At 37.1% G+C, this 19,397-nt stretch overlaps 1 protein-coding gene across 1 annotated transcript in view; it reads right to left on the bottom strand.

The window, feature by feature from the left end:
* The window catches only part of LOC109374407 (maltase-glucoamylase, intestinal-like), a gene marked incomplete at its 5' end in the record, with an annotated part of 58,576 nt that overhangs the window by 21,746 nt on the left and 17,433 nt on the right, over positions 1-19,397 (bottom strand). Inside the window, 5 exons of the mRNA XM_019628982.1 lie at positions 6,058-6,142; positions 9,227-9,343; positions 11,035-11,148; positions 12,599-12,730; positions 13,580-13,705. Of these exons, the coding sequence (XP_019484527.1) occupies positions 6,058-6,142; positions 9,227-9,343; positions 11,035-11,148; positions 12,599-12,730; positions 13,580-13,705 (574 nt within the window). The remainder of the gene's footprint in view (positions 1-6,057; positions 6,143-9,226; positions 9,344-11,034; positions 11,149-12,598; positions 12,731-13,579; positions 13,706-19,397) is intronic.

Here is a 19,397-nt window from a genome sequence, read left to right as displayed (position 1 = left end):
TCTCTCTCTCTCTCTCTCTCTCTCTCTCTCTCTCTCTCTCTTTTGGTGGTAAGAACATTTAACATGAGATTTACTCTCTTAAAATTTTTTTAAGTGCACAATACAGTATTGTATGCACTATGCTTTACAGAACACTCTAGAACTTATTCATCTTGTACGAGTGAGAACAGAGGTGAAAGAGATGTAAATAATCAAGAATAGTACCTAGCACTCTCTAAGTACCCTCCACATATATATATTTTTGTCATATCATATGAACTGACAAAAAAAATACTCATCTCTGAAGTTTATTTGGATTACACAGCTGAAGCAAAATTAGTAAAGAAAAAATTTGCTGCATAAAGTCTAAAACAAAAAGTAGAAGCATATCTCAGGAAGGTTATGAAAAGATATACTTTCTAAGGACAGACTTTTCAAAGTGCTTGTAAAAAGGTTTTGTGGTTGTTTTTTTAATGTAGCACCTTTATCATTTTATTTAAAGTTTGGAGGAAAGTTGGCATTTGAAAATTATTGTTCCTTATGCCTTGGACTATATGGAATATAAACTCAATAAGCTACTGTAATGCAAAAAGAAAAAAGTATGAAAGGATTTGCCGTTTTGTCCCGCTTTATAATCTGCACTACTTGAGTAACATGACAATGAATTTAAGAGGTTTCCAAACTGACAAAGAGGAATCAAAATGAGCGAGACTGACAGAGTTGTATGTGCCTGTCTGCCTACTTGCCCTGAATCCTGTCAAAGTCCAAGATAAAAGCTCAGTTTCTAGAGCCAGCTTGAAACCTAAACGTTTCCTGCTACATGACAGTCATGCTCAGCCTGCACCTCTAGACAGACATTTACTGATGTGTGCATTTCCACTGTAAGCAGCAGAGTATGGAGTTAAAAGAATCCAGAGCTGGAATCAGGCAGACCTGGGCTCAAACCCTGGCCCTACCATTTTGTAACCCTGTGACTCTGAGTGCGATACTTCACTATTCTGAGCCTCAGTTTCTTCAATTGGAAGATGGGAATAGTAATTTTTTTATAAGCTTAATAAAAAACATTTTCCTTATTTCATTGCTCTAAGGTCATTACCAAACCTTAGACCACTGTGAGACACGTGGAGGTGTCTAACAGTCGTTTAAATTAATAGAAATTCTTATTTCATTTATGTTGTGAGAATTAAATGAAATAATTAGTATAAATAATAGGCTTTTTACATTATTCTCAGTATTTTAATTACTATATTATCAATAATAAACATTATTAATATTTATATTAATAAATATCACTAATAAATGTCATTACTTCATATGAAATAAAAATATTTCCTGTTTTACATGTTCTCTTTGTACAATTTAGACATTTTAAGTCTAGTCTCAAATTTCCTAGTAAGACTGTATGTTCTGCCAACACCCTGATTTTACACCCAGTGAGCCTCGTGTCCGATTTCTAACCTACAGAACTGCAAGATAATAAATTTGTGTTGCTTTTTAGCCACTAAATTTGTGGTGATTTGTTATGGTAGCAATAGAAAACTAATCACATGGCAAGAGTTCTAAGTATTCCTACAATAGATTCCTACAATATACCTAATAGCATGGTCCCAATTATAGGGCAATTGAGAGGTAACGTATGGTTGCCATCACTGAGTTGGGAAGCACTCATCTCAAGTGAAAAGAAATATCTTTGCATTCACTACAACAGCTTTTAAGATCGTTTGCAAAACATACAAGGATGGACTATTCCCTCTGGTACTTAATCCTATTGCGATATGTTTTACCGTTTCTTAGTATATGTCCAGTCTCCCCAACTGCCTTACTTTCCTGAAGTTGAGCTTCAGCTGCTCTTCCTAATAACTCCCTAACTCTATCACTGCACTAAACACCTGGAATAAGTGAATTACGTGTGGATTTCATGAGACATGACTAAATCATATGATCTGTGATCTTAATCACACTAATTGTATCCCACTAAAATACAAGGTCCTGAAATACATAGACCTTTCTTATTGTATATTCTTAATAGTTCTCCAAAGTAGCATGGGTATAAAATCCTCCAGTGTGGGAAAGGGTAGACTGATAAAAGGCCACGGTAAAGGGTGTGTTCTATGGTGAAAGCCATGTAGTTTTGAGTGCTCATGTAGCATTGGGGCAAAAGTTGCTACCCTTGGTCAAACATCTGTCTTTCAACAGCCCCACCCTGATCCTTGCAGTGGAAGGGGTGAGCTAAGAGGAACGCTTGGCAGTAGGTCATATGCCTCCAACAGTGGTGCTGCTGGAAAAGCACAAGCCATGAAGATGTTCCTGGTATTTCAACAAGAGTGCCAATATTCCAAAATCCCCTCGTCTGCCTATCTCCTTTGTACATAGATTCAAAGATTCTCAAAGTCAAATAATACCTCTCAAAATGTATACAGAATGTATCACAAGAGCATGACAAAAACAGGTCTGCTCAGAGACAGCGCTTTGTACAGTGGGCTTCCTCTAAGTAAGGATCCACTCTGTGAGTTGCCCTACCCTTGTTTTACTGTAATTTCTTAGCTTTTCCCTCTGGGATCATTCATTTTAGATTTTGTAGCTTTTTAAATGTTTTTTGTTCAACATGGCAGCAAGGATGGAAGGAGTATAATACACAAGGAAATCTAGTGTTAACCAAGATTCTGCTGCCCTGAAACCTTTGCCTCTGTTTTAGATCCTCAAAATTGAGATTTTAATATCATTTCAAAGCTGTCTTTATGATATACTGAAGATACGAAAGATCATAAATACTAAAAGGAGTTGGTCTCCCTGGAAAGGGGAATGGCCAGGGGTGCGGGGGTGTGATCATGTCCATTTAAACATTTTTCTTTCTACCATAAGCTTTGCTCTCAACCTGTTATTATTTTGAAAAGGACATGTTTCTAAAGAGACATAGAGCCTCTTTACATTTAATTTCTAAAACTATGCATTTGAGAATAAGTTTAATGAAACTTTTGATGATTTTTCAATATGTAAAGTATAACCGAATCACCTTACCTTGGCCATCACTTATGGTTTAAATTTAACTACACACATAGCTCAGCTGAAGTTAAAGCCATTTGCAGTACATGTAAAACAATGACACAGGAATTTAGACATTGTGCAATAATTTTTCTACTCCCTGTAGATGAAGGCAGCAGCCTCATCATATTCTTTCACTCCTGAGAGAACATTTTAAGCACTAACTATATCATAATAGAGCCAGCCTGCTCGGCCACAAAGACGAAAATGGAACAAATTTAGATAATTACTCACTGGAATGCAGTGGATAATTACGGGACTCCTTTACTTTAACTGGAATATAACTCTTAATTATCTCAAAAGCCTGACTTTATATAATCAGAAACCATTACCAATCAAAGAAATTACACAAAATGGTAAAACCTTAGATCATTGAATTGTAAAAGAGCTAAAAAGAAATTTAATATTGGTTAAAAATAGCACAGGGAATAAGAATATTCTTCTGATGCTGCATCAGACTTTAGTCTTTAGGCTCAGTATCTTGGTAACACTCACCCTGACTACGAGCAGATTTCTTCAATATTTTTTACAATAATCTATTTTAGAAAGAATGCGTCTGAGAGCTTAACTGGCCTTGGTTTTCCTTTCATGTCCCAAGTTGGTATTAAGTCTCTTTCTTCTCTGATTCATACTCTTTCCTTTTTTTTTTTTTAAATTACACATAGTGATAGATTTGTTCTTCAAAAGAATATAAACCAGGAATAAAGTAGCTAAGCCTTAGGCCATCGTTCCTGAAAGAAGGATCCCAGTCGGGGTAAAAACGGGGACTGTCTTAGTTAATTCTGGCTTCACACTTTGGAGCAACGAAGATGATGGAAAACTGTTACAATAATCATCCCCTATATTTATTGCTTATTTGTAGTACTTGGCAGAACATTTGGAATTAAATTTAAATCCTCCCAAATTGTTTGTCATAGATACAACAGTAGCTATTTTTTGTACACCTATTGCATGTCACTCACTTGCTTTACATAGAATGTTTTAAATCCTTTACTTGCAAATTTTGAATTCATACCCCCATTTTATAGCCAAAAAAAAGGTTCACAGGCCTAAAAAGGGAATGAGTTAGGATTTGGAGCCAGTGTGACATTCCTTGTGTCACTGCCTGACCTCCAGCGAACTGCCTTCCTGGGCCAGTGCTTCTACACTGCTATGCAGGACAGGGCATGGGTGTCTTGCTGCTGAAATTACTGTGTGATTCCAGTGACTCCCTGACCTTTTACTTCTCTTCCTTTGCTTCAAGAATGCAAACCACAAATGAATTCTCAATACTGCCTGGGAACCCCACCATGCTTCTGCCATAAATTCACTTTGCCACTCTCTGATATGACTGTGGCGTACTTTCTCTTTTCTCTTCAAACTTTCTACTCCCCAAATTCAATCTCATTCTCCCCATCACTTCCACCTCTTTGAAACAGAGGCTTTTCTAATAAAGATCTTCAGCCTCCCACCAGTGAACCCATACATCTATCTATGTACATCTCTATGCAGGTTCTTCTTCCTCCAGCAACAATAAATTGTTCCTGTTCAGTTCATGCTCCATCCCTTCACAATTAATGACAGCCTCACCTCTCTTCTCAGATTACCTCTTCCTTCTTTTGCATTTGCCATTTTGCCCAGTCTACTGGCCCAATCCTGACACCAAACAAAGACACTCTATTATCTCTCATTTCTTAAAAAAAAAAAAAAGACAATAAAACATCCCCTTCTACTCACATTCTTCTCAGCTATAGCCCTACTTCTCTGCTCCTTTACATCTGTCTTTACTTCCTCATCTCACATTCACTCTTCGGCTGAGTTTAGTTTGATATCTATGCCCTCTGCTCCATGGAATCTAATATTATCTGTATTGCCAATCTCCTTGTTGCTAACCTCTGGATGTGACCTGCACTCATCTTGTTTGACATTTTGACAGCATCTGACAGAAGTGACCACGCCGTCTGTTTTTACTGTTCCTTAGTCTGCTTACCTGAGACACAAGGCGTCCTTCCTTCCTGCCTTTCCTTGTCGCCATCCAATTGCTTCCATTTGGCTTTCTTAGCTGGATTTTTATTTCTAGCCAAAGCCTAAATGTTGGGTCTGCTCAGGGCTCAGGGTTGGAGGGCCATTTGTCAAGTTGATTTTATATACTCAGTCATTCTCAGTACACTGACTCATCCATCCTTGTGGGTTTAAATACCATTTTTATGCATATAATTCCCAGTTTTTTAATCTCAAACCCAGATTGCTTCTCTCCAAATCTTATACATCTTGCTGCCAGGTTGATATTTTCATTAGATACTTCACAAAACAAATTAAGAGAAGGGAATAACTTTTGCACACCATTTGTTCTGCCTAGCAAGTAACATACATGTAGAGGGAGGTCAGTATCTCATGGATTCAAGGAAGGTGAGTGAAGCTTTAGGGTCTACCAGGTCTCAAGAGTGGATTTTATATCAGTTTTGCTTTTCCCTTTTGTTCCAGTTTCACTGGGAACTGAATCACTGCATTTGCAAACAGTTGTAATGTCAAAGGAAATGTAAAGGAAGCGCTATGATCACTCAAAGTAGAAGTCCTCAGTCAAGGATAAGCCTCGCAGTCTCACTGCAGAACTCTATTTCACAATTAAAGCTTCACAACTTTTCTATCTCATAGCATTTTCGAGTGTACATGATTAATTACAGAAATAACAAAAACTGGAAATTATAAGTTGAAAAGGCCTTGTAGCCAAAGAGAAGACCCCAGTCATCTAAGAGTCAGCTGTGACACCACACCAACAAATCTAGCTCTCTGCCTCTGTATTAGGTAGCCAAGAAAGCGAGTCTTCGGATCCTTCCTAGACAAGTGAAGACACACTCACAAACATTCCAAGGCCTTACCACCTAAGGAATACAGTAGGTACATATATATGCTCTAAGTTTTTTAGATTATTTCTGGATTGGTGAGTTATGAAATGAAACATATACTTTCCTAAGACAAACTGATGGCATTAAAGAGACTGTTCCCCACGAAATGTAAAAATGTTTCAAAATCATTTGGCAATTTTGATGTACTTACCAGGCACATAGGGTGGGTAGTTTAGATTATTCTCTTCACAATTTGGGTGATGGTCACTGTGAAAATTGGCTGGTTCATTCATATCCTTACATAAAAATAGAAATTTGATGAGCAATAATGTGTATAGTTTTGTGACTTTCCATCATGGAAACAGCACATAAACCTCATCCATACATTCAACAGGCATATTTTGAGTATCTAAATGCGTGAAACGTTAAGATAGGAGCTCTGTGAGGCATAGCAATAAACAAGATAGTGTCCCTGGTCTCAAAAAGTATATACTGGCAGACTAGCAAGTTACACAAATATATAAATTCACGGAACAGAAATAGATACCACCATTTCTGTTCTGTGAAAAGTAATTCACACCTCCCAATGGTTGTGAACACAAATCATTCGTCATTTTTCTCTTGTAGCTCATATCTAATCTGTCAACCAATCCTGTCAACTCTATCTTAAAAATATATACATAATCTGACCACATCTCATTCATTGCAGTGCCACTATCCCAGGCTACACTACTATTGTCTCTCTCTCTCTTTTTTTTTGTTTTTTTTGTTTTTGTTTGTTTGTTTTAGCTGGGCCATCCTACCACCTTTTGGCAGCTCAGCAGAAGCTCAGCTTGGGCCGGGAATCGAACTGCTGTTGCTCAAAGCTTAAACTCTTGAGTGAGCTCTTAACCAACTGAGCCACTCGGCCAGCCCCCTACTATTGTTTTTTGCCTGGACTATCACAACAGCTTCAAACTAGTCTCTCTTCCACATGGGCCCAGAGGTAGATTTACCTGGAAGTCAAAGAAATTTAAGTTCCATGGTCCTTTTTTGCATGACCCCTTCATATGCTTATACATAAAATTCTATTTGTAATTTTTTATAATTTTTCTTAAAGAGAGCTGCCCAAATCTTATAAAGCTCCATAAAACCTAGATTCATCTCTGCTTTCACATTGTTTTGGGCCTTCCAGTATTCTATTCTCAATGTAGTGATTAGAATGATGCTTTGAAAACCTCTGCTCAAAACCCTTCAGTATTCTTCCATCTCACTCAGAGTAAAAGCCAAAGACCTTGCAATTGGTCAGTTATGCTCTTTGTGATAACGCCTTAATATCTCTCTGACCTTTTTCTTGATTGTCCCTGGTTACGATGCTCTAAACCATACTGTCCTTGCTGTCCCTAGAAAATGCCAGGAATGTTGTGCTTCAGGGTTTTTGTTTTGTTTTTAAGATTTCATTGGGGAACAGGGGGAGGGGAACAGACAAATTGCTGTCCTTTTGTTCTTCAGTCTAGATGTGGAGGATGTCACTTCACTGGCCCATGATGGTATTATCATTGCACTCTTCCCAGGTGAGGCAGTCACTCGCTGGCCATTGGATGGCCGCTCACAGTGACTCACTGCAGCTCATGAAAGCTCACACCCACTGCTGGCCAGCCCCACTACACAGCCTATGCCGTCACCAGCGACTAACTGCCCAGCTCCAGGTTGAGCTGTTGTTCACCATCTTAGCTGTAGAGGGCGCAGTGTCACTGGTCCACATGTGGGATCCAAACCAGGGCCCTGCTGCTAAGAGCTGGCATCCCAAGCCAACTCCTAACCAACACGCCACTTGGTCAGCCCTTCAGGGCTTTTGAACATGCTGTTCACTGCCAGTATGTTCTTCTCTTCTTAGATATTCCCAGGGCTCAGCCTCTAGTCTTTGTTATCAATTATCACCTTCTCTGACTATCCTATTTAAACTTCAAACTTTTTGAAGTTCCCAAATTTACTACACCCCCGGTCATGGTCTTAATGTTTGTTGTCCCCCCAAAATTCACATGTTGAAATCCAAACACCTAAAGATGATGTTATTGAAGGAGGGGCCTTTAGGAGGTGATTAGGTAATGAGGGTGAAGGCCGTCTGTATGGGATTAGTGCCCTTATAAAAGAGACCCCACAGAACTTTCCAGCCTCTGCCACCATGTGAGGATTCAACAAACAGTTTGAGACCTGGAAGACAGCTGTCACCTGATGATGCTGGCACCCTGATGTCGAACTTCCAGCCTTCCAGAACTGTGAGCCATCAATTTCTGTTGTTTATGAGCTACTCAGTCTGAATGGACTAGGCAGCCTGAATTGACTAAGACACCTACTCCCAAGGTTAATTTTTCTCTTTTACTATCACCTAACACACTACATATTTTACTTATTTATCTTGTTTATTGTCAGTATCTTCCACTAAAATGTCAGCTCCATGAAAGCAAGAATTTTTCTAAGTGTATCTTCAATGCCTCCTGACAGAGTAAGTACTCAATAAATAGGTGTTTGCTGAAATAAGAGAAAGGAAGAATTACTTCGAGTATGAGTACCACTGAAGACTTCATGGAGAAGTTCATATGGAGGCTGCACATTGAATATGTAGAAATGAGGAAAAATGCAAAGGAGAGCATGACCAAAGGCATATGAACAACAAATTATGCTGCATGCAGAGAAAAATGCCCCTCTGTTGAGTAGTAGAAATTGTCTAACCTTCATTCAACTGTCTAGTCACATGATTCTGTTTGCAAGTGTTTCTCTGGCAGAGAGGAGCCTATTATACGTACAACTTGCAATTGTACCAGTAGCACTAGATCAGCACCCCCTCTTTCCTCTGCACTCTTGCACATTCAGTTCCTACTACCTGAAACACTTCCACCCATACCCACACCCTGCTTCACTCAGCTACCTCCCATTCATTGGCCAGTCCTCATCTTAACCATCACCTCTATTGGTAAGTCTGGATTTCTCCAGACTTGAGTTCAATGGACCTGAGTGTGATGCCCTTCACCTCTGTACCCATTGTATCCAGTGCTTGCTCTGTCATGGTCATACAATAGCTTGTTTGTCAGACTATCTCCCCAATGACTGCCTCCCACCACTCTGCACAGAGTAGGTATAAACCATAATGAGTGCATAAACCAGTCTCATCCAGAGTAAAATGAAGTAAGGATCAAGATGGCAGAAAAGATGACACCAGTCTTGGAAAAAGTAGTTCTCTTCTCCAGAGGTGCATTAGAGGAGTTAAGGCAAAGACTACCAGGAAACAAGAAGGAAAATTTTTTTCACTTTCTTCAGCTTGCTATATGAAAAAAGACAAGTAGATGAACATCTTACTTTTTCACCAAGGAAAAAAAATTAAATAATAAGTTAAGACTTACAATCCAGATCCCATCATAATCAAGGACGTTTTTGAATTCTGTACACATATGAATCCACCATTCTGCTGTTTGGGGATTGGTGTAATCTGGATACACTGAATCTCCTGGAGGCCAGGCCTATGATGCAGAAGTAAGTCAAACTAAATAATGCAACTTACAACAGAGAAGTAAGTCAAACTAAATAATGCAACTTGCCTAATACAGCATAGAAATCTCAGTAGGAGCCTTACTTTGCATTTTGAGTCATACAAATAAAAATTGAGAATCATTGGAATTAAATAACTTATCCAAGTACATAGAAAAAGTACATGACAAGTTCATAGTAGAATGGGAATGGAATCCTATATCCCTGTCCAGTTGTCTTCAACCGTGAAATTGTGCATGAAATAATATTTTATTGTTCTTTTATTATTTAGCCATTTCTCTCCACACATAAATCTATATTAATACAAATATAGGGATTAGGAAATGCAAAAATTACACTTATAATAGCAAGAAAATTTTAATATATGTATGGTGTCAATAAGAGTCATAAAAATAATATAAAGAAAACTATAGAATGTTTATGAAGTATTCAAAAGAAGACATAAATTGAGAAATACAGCATGTTTGTGGATGGGAAGACTCAATATTGTATAGATGTTAAGTTGCTTCAAATTGGGACATAAATTTTTAGGTGTAATCATTACATTTAAAAAATTTATATGGGCATGAGACAAGAATATATAACACTGTATTAACATGTTTACTGTAGCATTGTTTATAATATTAAGATATTAGAAACAAGAAAATGTTCATCATTAGAAATTGGTTAAACTAATTTCCTTACATAAGACCAGTGGAATATCACATAATTATTTAAAAAGATGAGATAGAGATAGTTTTATATGTATTGACATATACACACACACACACACACACATATATATATATATATATATATATATATATATATATATATATATATATGTGGTGTCAAAAAAACCATATATACATTATAAGAAAGGAAAACTGTATTAAAATTGTAATACTCAATATATGCTGATAACAAAAGATGAATACAAGTCACACTTGACTTTTACAATTACAAGAGGTGCTCAAAGTGGTTACCATCAGCATCCAGACACTTCTGATTATGGCGTACTACTGCTTGAGCAACGTTGACCAAATTGTCCACTTGTATACATTTTTTTGGCACCCTGTAATATTGTTATAGTTTTTTAAAGAGCTTTAAATGTTACATGTTGTATTTCCCATTTATGTAAAATACAGTTACATGTATTCAAAAATCTGGAGGAATATACACTGAAATGATTAGATTTGTATTTTGAGAAAAGGACTGTCTCTTTCTACTGTTTCTAAGTCACTATAACATATGTTTTTTAATAATATGGTACACTTTGATCATCAGCAAAAGCATTAAAGATATTTCCATTATGTAAAAGAAAAAAGTGAAGAACTTCCTTTCACTTAAGAAATATACGTATCACTCCTTAATTTTCCAATATAATCTCAATCGACATTAACTGTAATTTTGTAACACTTATTAAAATGTGCCTTTTTAGAATTTTACACTGTGTATTAGTATATTCTTTGGATTTCTAACAAATTCTATGGGACTTAAATAATTTCTTTAAAAGTCATATATATTATCCATGCCAATGCTCCAATCTCAGCTCGAAAAGCTACACATAATTTTTTTCAACTGAACTCAGGTGATACCAGTTCACTGATGCCATAGGAATTGTGGTTGTTTATCATATACTCAATACAGAAGGAGGTTTTCATCTATTCTTCAAGGTGCTTACTTTGCCGACAAATGGTGTGACTCCATCAGAGTTATTGACCCAAATTCCCAACTCCTCTCCAAGTTCATAGGGCTTGTAAGTACCTTGTGGTTCATCTTTTGTCAAAAAAGGATCCTGCAAATTCCCAAGAACATTATAATTGGTAATAGTCTGAAATTGATATTTAAATATAAACTTTCCAAAAATATTTGAAATATGAATATCTAATATTCATATAAACAGTGACTTTTATGCTGCATACAGGAAGATGGCCGCATCTATTAAGTATGGTTACAAATATAAAAACTGTCACATTCACATTTCCATTAATTTTTTAGTGCTGCAAAATGTGGATCCAAGCAAGCAATATCAATTTAACAATGTAATCAGTTGCTTCTAATTTTCTTTACCTGAAAAGTTATATAAGTAGATAAATCTAATACTCAAGCTATTTGGCAAACAGCGTTTTCTATTTTTGTTTGTTTGTTGTTTTTTATATGCGATAAGGCTGTGAAATTATAAAACAAATAAACAAAAAAACCCTGGATGGGGAAATCAAGAAATTTGTATTCTACTCTCAAAAGACTATCTACAAAAAGCCTGTTCAAGCCACTTAATTTTAAGAGGACAAGTTTCTCTTTCACAAAATGAAGCATTGTAGTTGGCAAATTCTTAAAGTCACTGTCCCTCTTAAAAAGTCAAGTCTTAAAATGAATGAAAGGAAACAATGTCTGAGTCTATATTTAATTTTTTCCAAAAATATTTATTAACCCTTCTCCAAGTCTGTTTCTCTTGCTAAACATTTTAATATCATAATATATTTATAAGTATTTTTCTTCATACATTCCTGTTAAATTATCTCAGTTGGTAAATATATTTTTATTTATAATAAGCCATTCTTAAAAAATAAAAAAGAAACTCTGTCTGCAAACCTCTAGCATCATTAAGTCCTATGGGAATTATAATACATACTGACATTTTTATTATATTAAAATAAAAAATATTTTTAAAATTTAGACTGTCTCGCATCTGCATTATGATAAATACTTTAATACGAATCTATTTTTAGTAACATTCATGCTCCTAGAAGCAGTTATAGAGACTTTTCTTTTTATATTATAAATGTATTAAATGAAAAATAATGTTGTACTGCAACATGGAGAAAAGATTTTTTCAAATTAAGTTCACTGCATTTATTCAAAAACTATACTATTCTTTGTTTAGGATAGTATATGGCCAAGTCTTCAAATCTGACAGACAGGGTGATGTGTGGAAAAACAGCTTTTCCTTCTAACTGTAAGTCAATTTTTTTTAAAAAAAGAACACTGCAGTTTTAAAAATTGTTACTGAATTCCTTTATCACTTGACATTTTTCTATCATTGAATAATAGAAAAGTTGCTTATAGTTTATTATTCTTTAAAAAATATAACATTTATCATTATATAGTACATAAAATTTTGTTCCTCAGAAATACATTAGTGCTGGTTATTCTTTTTTGCTAAATTAATTTTAATATATATTTTTAGAAATGCTTATAAAATATTAATTTAGATATTGTATCTTTGCTCTTCAAAATAAATTTACCAAAATAATGACATAATGCAGTCCATCGTTTTTCAGTTCCTTAATGTACTCGGGCAGACCAGCGAAGTTAGCTTTATCATAGGTGAAGTCCAAGTGACGTTCCATGTAGTCAATGTCACCATACTGAACATCCTGTACAAAAGAGCAATGCAGACAGACCCTTCAAACATTAGAAAAACAGACAAATATTGTCAAAGCATCAGTAGCAGCTAATAAGTGACTGTATACAATTTGAAATATTGGTGTGAGTGTCAGATTATCCTGTAAGAAAAGAGAATGAAAACAATTCTGTATTGGAAACTGAGATAATGCAGAAATCCCCCACTTAAAACCCTTTCTGTGGTTTGTTACCCATAGTCAGCTGCAGTCCAGAAATATTAAACACAAAATCCCAGAAATAAGCAATTCACAAGTTTTAAACTGTGTGCTTTTCTCAGTAGCATGATGAAGTCTCCTGCCATTCTGCTCCGTCCCACCTGGGATGTGAAATCATTTCTTTGTCTAATGTATCCACGCTGTATACATCCCTGTCTGTTAGTCATTTAGTAGCCAGCTAGGTTATCATATCAACTGCCTCATTTTCACAGTGCTTGTGTTCAAGTAACTCTATTCTACTTAATAATGTCTCCAAAGCACAAGAATAGTGATGCTGGCAATTTGGATATGCCAAAGAGAAGCTGTAAAGTGCTTCCTTTAAGTGAAAAGGTATGTAAACATAGGAAAAAACATGGTATACATAGGGTTTGGTAGTATGCATGGTTTCAGGCATCCACTGGGGATCTTGGAACATATCCCCTGTGGATAAGAGGGGGACTACTGTAACACACAAATGTATGTGTACACACACACACACACACACACACACACACACACACACATATACACACATATACATATGTATACAAACGTGTGTATATACATATATATTATATATAGCATATATGTTAACATATATGCTATATATGTTTGGGGTACACTTACATGAGGAATATCATACTGTCTTAAACGTTCAACCGTTTTTTTCAGCACATCTATGCTATTATAGCCCCATCGACACAGCTGAAATCCCAGTGACCAATATGGAGGCATATAGGGACGTCCAATAGCCTGTGGAGGGGGGAAAAAAGTATTAAATTCAAATAAGTTAGTTAATGTTCACAAGTTAAATGTTTGCTTCTGGTACAGCAATTCCTGTCAAATAAAAACATTATGGTGTGTCCTCATCCACCTTATTCACCGGATCTGGCAATGTGCGACTTCTGGCTCTTCCCCAAAATGAAAATGACCACGAAGGGTAAACGTTTTGAATCAATTCAGGACATCGAGGCATCCATGATAGCGCCACTAAAGACACTCACGAAAGAGGACTTCTAGAGCTGCTTCAGAAAGTGGCAAGAACAATGGGATAAGTGTGTTCAAAATGAGGAGTATTTTGAGAGGGATTAATGGCAATGTGTCTTTTACTGTAATATTTTTTTTAAACATTTACCATAAGTTTTGATCATCCCTTGTAAGCTGTCTCTGGTAGCAACCAAAGAAACAATGATGAAAATTTGGGTCTCAAAAACTCTTTTGTGACTTTAATTAAAGCCATAGAATTTCTTCCCAAAGCATACACCTACAAAAGCAACTCATTCAATTTTGTGAGTGGGGGATTATGCTCCCCACCCCCCTCCTTTAATCCATTCCACCAGGAAGTAACATACTAGAGCTTTAAAGGCTCCGAATGAGAAAAACTTGAGTTTACATCTCAATTCTGCCTCTAATATCTGTGCCATTAAGAACATTACATAATTTTATAGCCTCAGTTTCCCTGTTTTTGAAATGGTGTAAATAGTAATACCACGTCATTCGTCCACAAGTATTTATTAAGTACGCACCATGGACTGTTTTAGACCCAAAGTCTCTGTCTTATGGAGCTTAAATTCTAGTAGAAGAAAACCAACCATAAACAGTAAACAAAGCAGCGCAATTTTTAGGAATAGAGTGTGTGGGGGTGGGAGGGAGGAATGTTAGGGAAAATCTCTCTGGCAGTAAGACCTGAATAGGTCAGGCGTGTCGAGTGCAACAGGCAGAGGGACCAGAGGGTGCACAGGCTTGAAGAGTTCAGGAAGAGAAAGATTGTGAGGGCGGTGAACTATAACAAATGAAAGGGAAAGTGGAATACAGGGGAAGGAGGCAGATATTCAATCATGAAGGGCGATAACAAAGAACTGGAAACCTTTTCATTGTCTTTTTTCTTTTTTTTTTTTTACTTTATATTAAGAAAATTGGGAAGCATATATAAAAGTAGAGAAGATAGCATAACAAACCTCCATTGAACCAGAATCAACAATTATCTTTTTGCCACACATCTTTATCTTTTTTTCTTTTGGGGAGGAAATGGGGTATTTTAGCATTTTAAAGAAAATTCCTGAAATCATGTCATTTCACCCCTAAATATACCCCTAAAAATAAGAACAATCTCTTACGTGACCAAAATACCATTACCAAACCTAACAAAATTAACCACAATCCCTTACCATCCTCAAACACTCATCTAAATTCCCCGAATTTTTCTCAAAAACGTCTTTCTTACAATTGATTTATTTGAAAGGTGAGTTATATTCATATTTCAATGGAAGCAATTAAAATGAGTAATATACCCTAATGTATACTGTAATAATACACTTTTTAAAAAAAATCACTCTGACAACTCTGGGAAATAAATGACAAGAGAGTGAAGGTGGTCACCATGAAGCCAGTTAGGAGACTGGTATGTTGCCCAGTGGAGATGAGAGTGGCTAGAACAAAGGAGGTCGCGTGGTGATACTGAAAGAGTCAGACTGGAATACATTTTGGAGACGCTGCTAACAGAACTTTCTAATGGATTTGCTGCTGTAGGATAAAGCAAAGGAAGGAATTGAGGGAGGCATTTAGTTTTGGAGTTGAACAACAGGGCCAATTAATTCCATTAGTTGAGATGGAAAAGATGGAATGAGGAGCAAGAGCGGGTTTGTGGAGAGAGAGCACCAGGCATAAGAAATGTGGAACGTACGCACTTGGCGTTATCCGCTAATAGGTGTATTTAAAGTCATGGAACCAGAAGATATGACAAGAGATAGTTCAGTTAGAGACCAAAGGAGAGGCTAAGAGTAACCTCTGGGAGACTCAACATGTAAAGGCATCAGCAAAGGAGACTGAAAGCAAGTCATTCATCATATAGCAAGGCAGCCAGGACAACGTGGTGTCAGAGAAGAGCGTGTCTAGAAGCGGTCACTATGTCAGCTGCCATCTGGATGCTGACAAAGATGAGCACAGCGACTTCATGGCTTATCTTGTGGCTTTGATAAGACCTTTGTAGAGAGTGGTGGGGATAATAGCCCGCTTGGAATGTAGTGGGAAATTGGGAGGTGAGGGAATAGAGACAGCTCATATAGCGCTTTCAAAAAGCTGTACAGAGCAGAGGAGCAGAGAGATGGAGGGTGATGTGGGTTTTTCAGAGGATATTCTTGTACAGTTTTGTTCAGGTAGGCACTCTTGATGCACGTTTGTTGATGGGAAGGACCTGGCAGAGAGGGATAAATTGATGATGCAGCTGAGTGTGGAGACAATTGAAGTGCTTCCGTAGCTGAGAGCACAGGTGGATTTTAGAGCACAGGAAGAACTGTTACACTTAGAAATGAGCAGGAACAACCTTAACAAGAAGAAAAGCAAAACACGGGCATGTATGCAGGTAAATTGAATGATTCTGTACTTGAAAAACAATGTGTTTCTTTTTAAATTGCTTCTAATTTTTTTTTGCTTCTATTTTTCTCTGGAAAATGGTGCGACACATCAACAGTCAAACTTTGGGGTAATGTTGGAGGTTTTGGAGGAGAAAGTGTGAAATAGCAGTCTCAGTGAGTGGGAGTGCAAATACACTAGTCTAGGACATCGGGTGGGCTTGCCAGACAGGGCAGTGCACTTGGAGATTACACTGAAGGGAGACTTGGCAGCACAATCACGTGACTGTTGGCCAGAAGCTTTCAGTTGCTCAGGAGCAGGTAGTGGTTTCAGTAATAAATCAGCACAAAGTTCCTGTCTGCTGTGTACATACAGCAAGTTGGGGTCAAATGCTGTTCAGGTCTGCAGTTTTAAAGTTTTCTTCTTCTAAACCCCTTTCTGGCAGATACTGTGACTCATCTCCCCCTTGGACCCTGTTATAAAGTCTAACACAGAAAAAAAATTTCTTAAATGTTAATTTATGACATGAATGAATTGAAGAGCTGCTGATATCATCCATGTTTTATGGATGGGGACACTACATCAAGAAGGAGATGTTACGACTTTTATGAGTTGATACCACGTGAAAGACTAAAACCAGAGCTGACTAGAACTGTGATTCTCAAATCTGGCTGTACATTAACATCATGTGGGGAGCTTTCAAAAACAGTTGCTTTATCCAGGGCCCACCCAAGATTAATTCAATCAGAATAATTCCATTAGAATTTCTGAGGGTGGACCCCAGGCATCCGTGTTTTAAAGGGCCTCTGGGTGATGAATGCAGAGTGAGGTTTAAGAATTACTACACTAGACTGTGAGCAGCTGGGGAGCAGATACGAGGTCCATCTGTTGTGACTCCACCTCCAGACACAGAGCAGGTCTTGTTTCGTGCACACCAACTATCTTACCGGCTGGATCTCCTAACCCTTAGCCAAGTGATTCTCCAACAACCACATTTAATGTTAGTGTCTGCTGCTGCCTTTTAAATCCACTTTCCTTCATTCTCCCTTTGTAATAAGTGGTGAATGTTTTATTTCCACTTTCTCCATAGCAAAGCAAACATCTCCCATAAAAGATAGGGGAGGCAGTGAAGGAGACGCAGACAGCCAGGATACAAGGGCCGAAGAACAGCAAGACAGGAGTCAAGGACTACAAACTCAGCCATGGAAAGAATGGAGTTCTGACGTGTGGCAAGGCTCAATTAAAAAGGAAAAAAAAAAAAAAAAAAAAAGAAGCACATTGAATGGTAGGAACCAGTACAGACAGAACATCTCAGGAAATCTGTTTTCTAGTGTTCCACAGTACCTGGAATGATATGTGTAGCAGCTTCCCTGTACCCTCAGTTCTAACATATAGCAAGAAACCTTCCTCATGCTAAACAACAAGCACAGAACAGCCACTCTGCCATATACTCGTTCAGAACTCGCCAGACACCTGGGGGGCCTGGAATTTGAAGCAATATCACTATAAAAATCATACAATTATTATAAATAATATTATATATGTAGTATATAACACATATAGTGTTAAATAAAAAACATTAAGTCTGTTAGCTATAGACAATAAATGCTCACCTAACAAACAACAATATTCCTTAAAATAAGTTCAAATATTCACTTCAAGGCATATTCCATCTCCTTGGTTCTTATTTTTTCTTAATTGTTTGTTTAATGGCGGAGGCTAAACTACTGTTAGTCTCGCTGTGGAGTATGTCCTACACTACTGTCTTTACATGCATGGCAGTACGTAAGTGTAATGTTTTATTATTTACTATTCCCAGCAATACTACGTGGTAAACAGAACAAATGCTATCATCCCTATTTTATAATAGAGGAATGTGTAGTCCAAGATCATAAATGATTCATACCAGGTTAAAAAATAGCAGGGGGCAAAACTGTAGCTCAAACTTAGATCTTCTGATTCCAAGTCTAATAACTTCTACTACCCCTTAAATACCACTGACGTCGTCCCATATTTTTAAATATTTCTTTAGGAATGCCAGACGAAGGTTGCTGAGAAGGTTAAGGGATAAAATTCTCTCCTTCATCACCATTTTCCTTATGCTGTACAGCCCCCTGATCTTAGAATGGCTTACTGTAAGAATAAATTTTATTAAATCTTTTCTATCCTAACCAAATTTTAGATTTGTTTCCCTAAGGCAGAAAGGCTGTCCTAGAATAGGCACTGTTGACAGGAAGAAGAGGGATTTAAGTTCATCTTCATGGCTTACAAGGCCATACAAGCACAATATTTCTTCATCAGACAGATGAAACAAACCCACTGTCGATTACAAATCGCCTCTCTCACTCACTGTATAGTATAGAGCCAGAATGATTTTTCTTGCTCTTATTACTTCCTGCTACAAACAATTACAATTTCTACAGCCTGGGGAGTAAAAAATGAGCCGGCCTCACATAAGGAAATTTCATCCATTTCCCCTAATTGCATTTGCTTATTATTTGGCTTCAGGCTCCTGGCCGTCTGCAAATAAAACGGCTTTGCACAGGAATGACAAAGACAAGAAAAGTGTGTGTTGGAAAATAGCAGCTTTAAGGCTGAACAGAGGAGTTTCCACCTGCCTCACTGCTTACCAGGTGCTTTCCTATGCTGCTCTCTGGATTCGAAATAAATCAGCCCTGAGAGAGAGCAAAAAGCTCATTTCAGCCCTGGGGGATTTAAAATTCATAGACTTGAAAAATCAGTGAGGTATCAAAAATGCATCTTAGCATCTCTATATTCACTTTTTGGCAGAGTGCTGTCAGGAATCACATTTGAACAAAATTGAGTCAAAGTTATCAGTCACTCTTTTCCAAATAAAAGCAGAAAAATGTTTACAAAATAACAGTGAACATTCTACTGTTAATAATAATTATTATAGTGAGAAGTTACTATGTGAAAGGTATAAAACTAAGAGTATTACATACATTATTTCAACTAACCTTCTAGCAATCCTAGGGGATGGATACTTTTGCATAGGAGGAAATAGAGGTTAAATTCATTCAATTAGCACCTTACAGAGCCAACATTCAAACTCCTCTCACTGACAGATTTTAAA

Source organism: Hipposideros armiger, unplaced genomic scaffold (assembly GCF_001890085.2).
Source record: "Hipposideros armiger isolate ML-2016 unplaced genomic scaffold, ASM189008v1 scaffold_820, whole genome shotgun sequence".
NCBI classification, from domain to species: domain Eukaryota; kingdom Metazoa; phylum Chordata; class Mammalia; order Chiroptera; family Hipposideridae; genus Hipposideros; species Hipposideros armiger.
The sequence above is the reverse complement of the archived record's forward strand: the minus strand, read 5'-3'. Positions and strand labels throughout refer to the sequence as shown.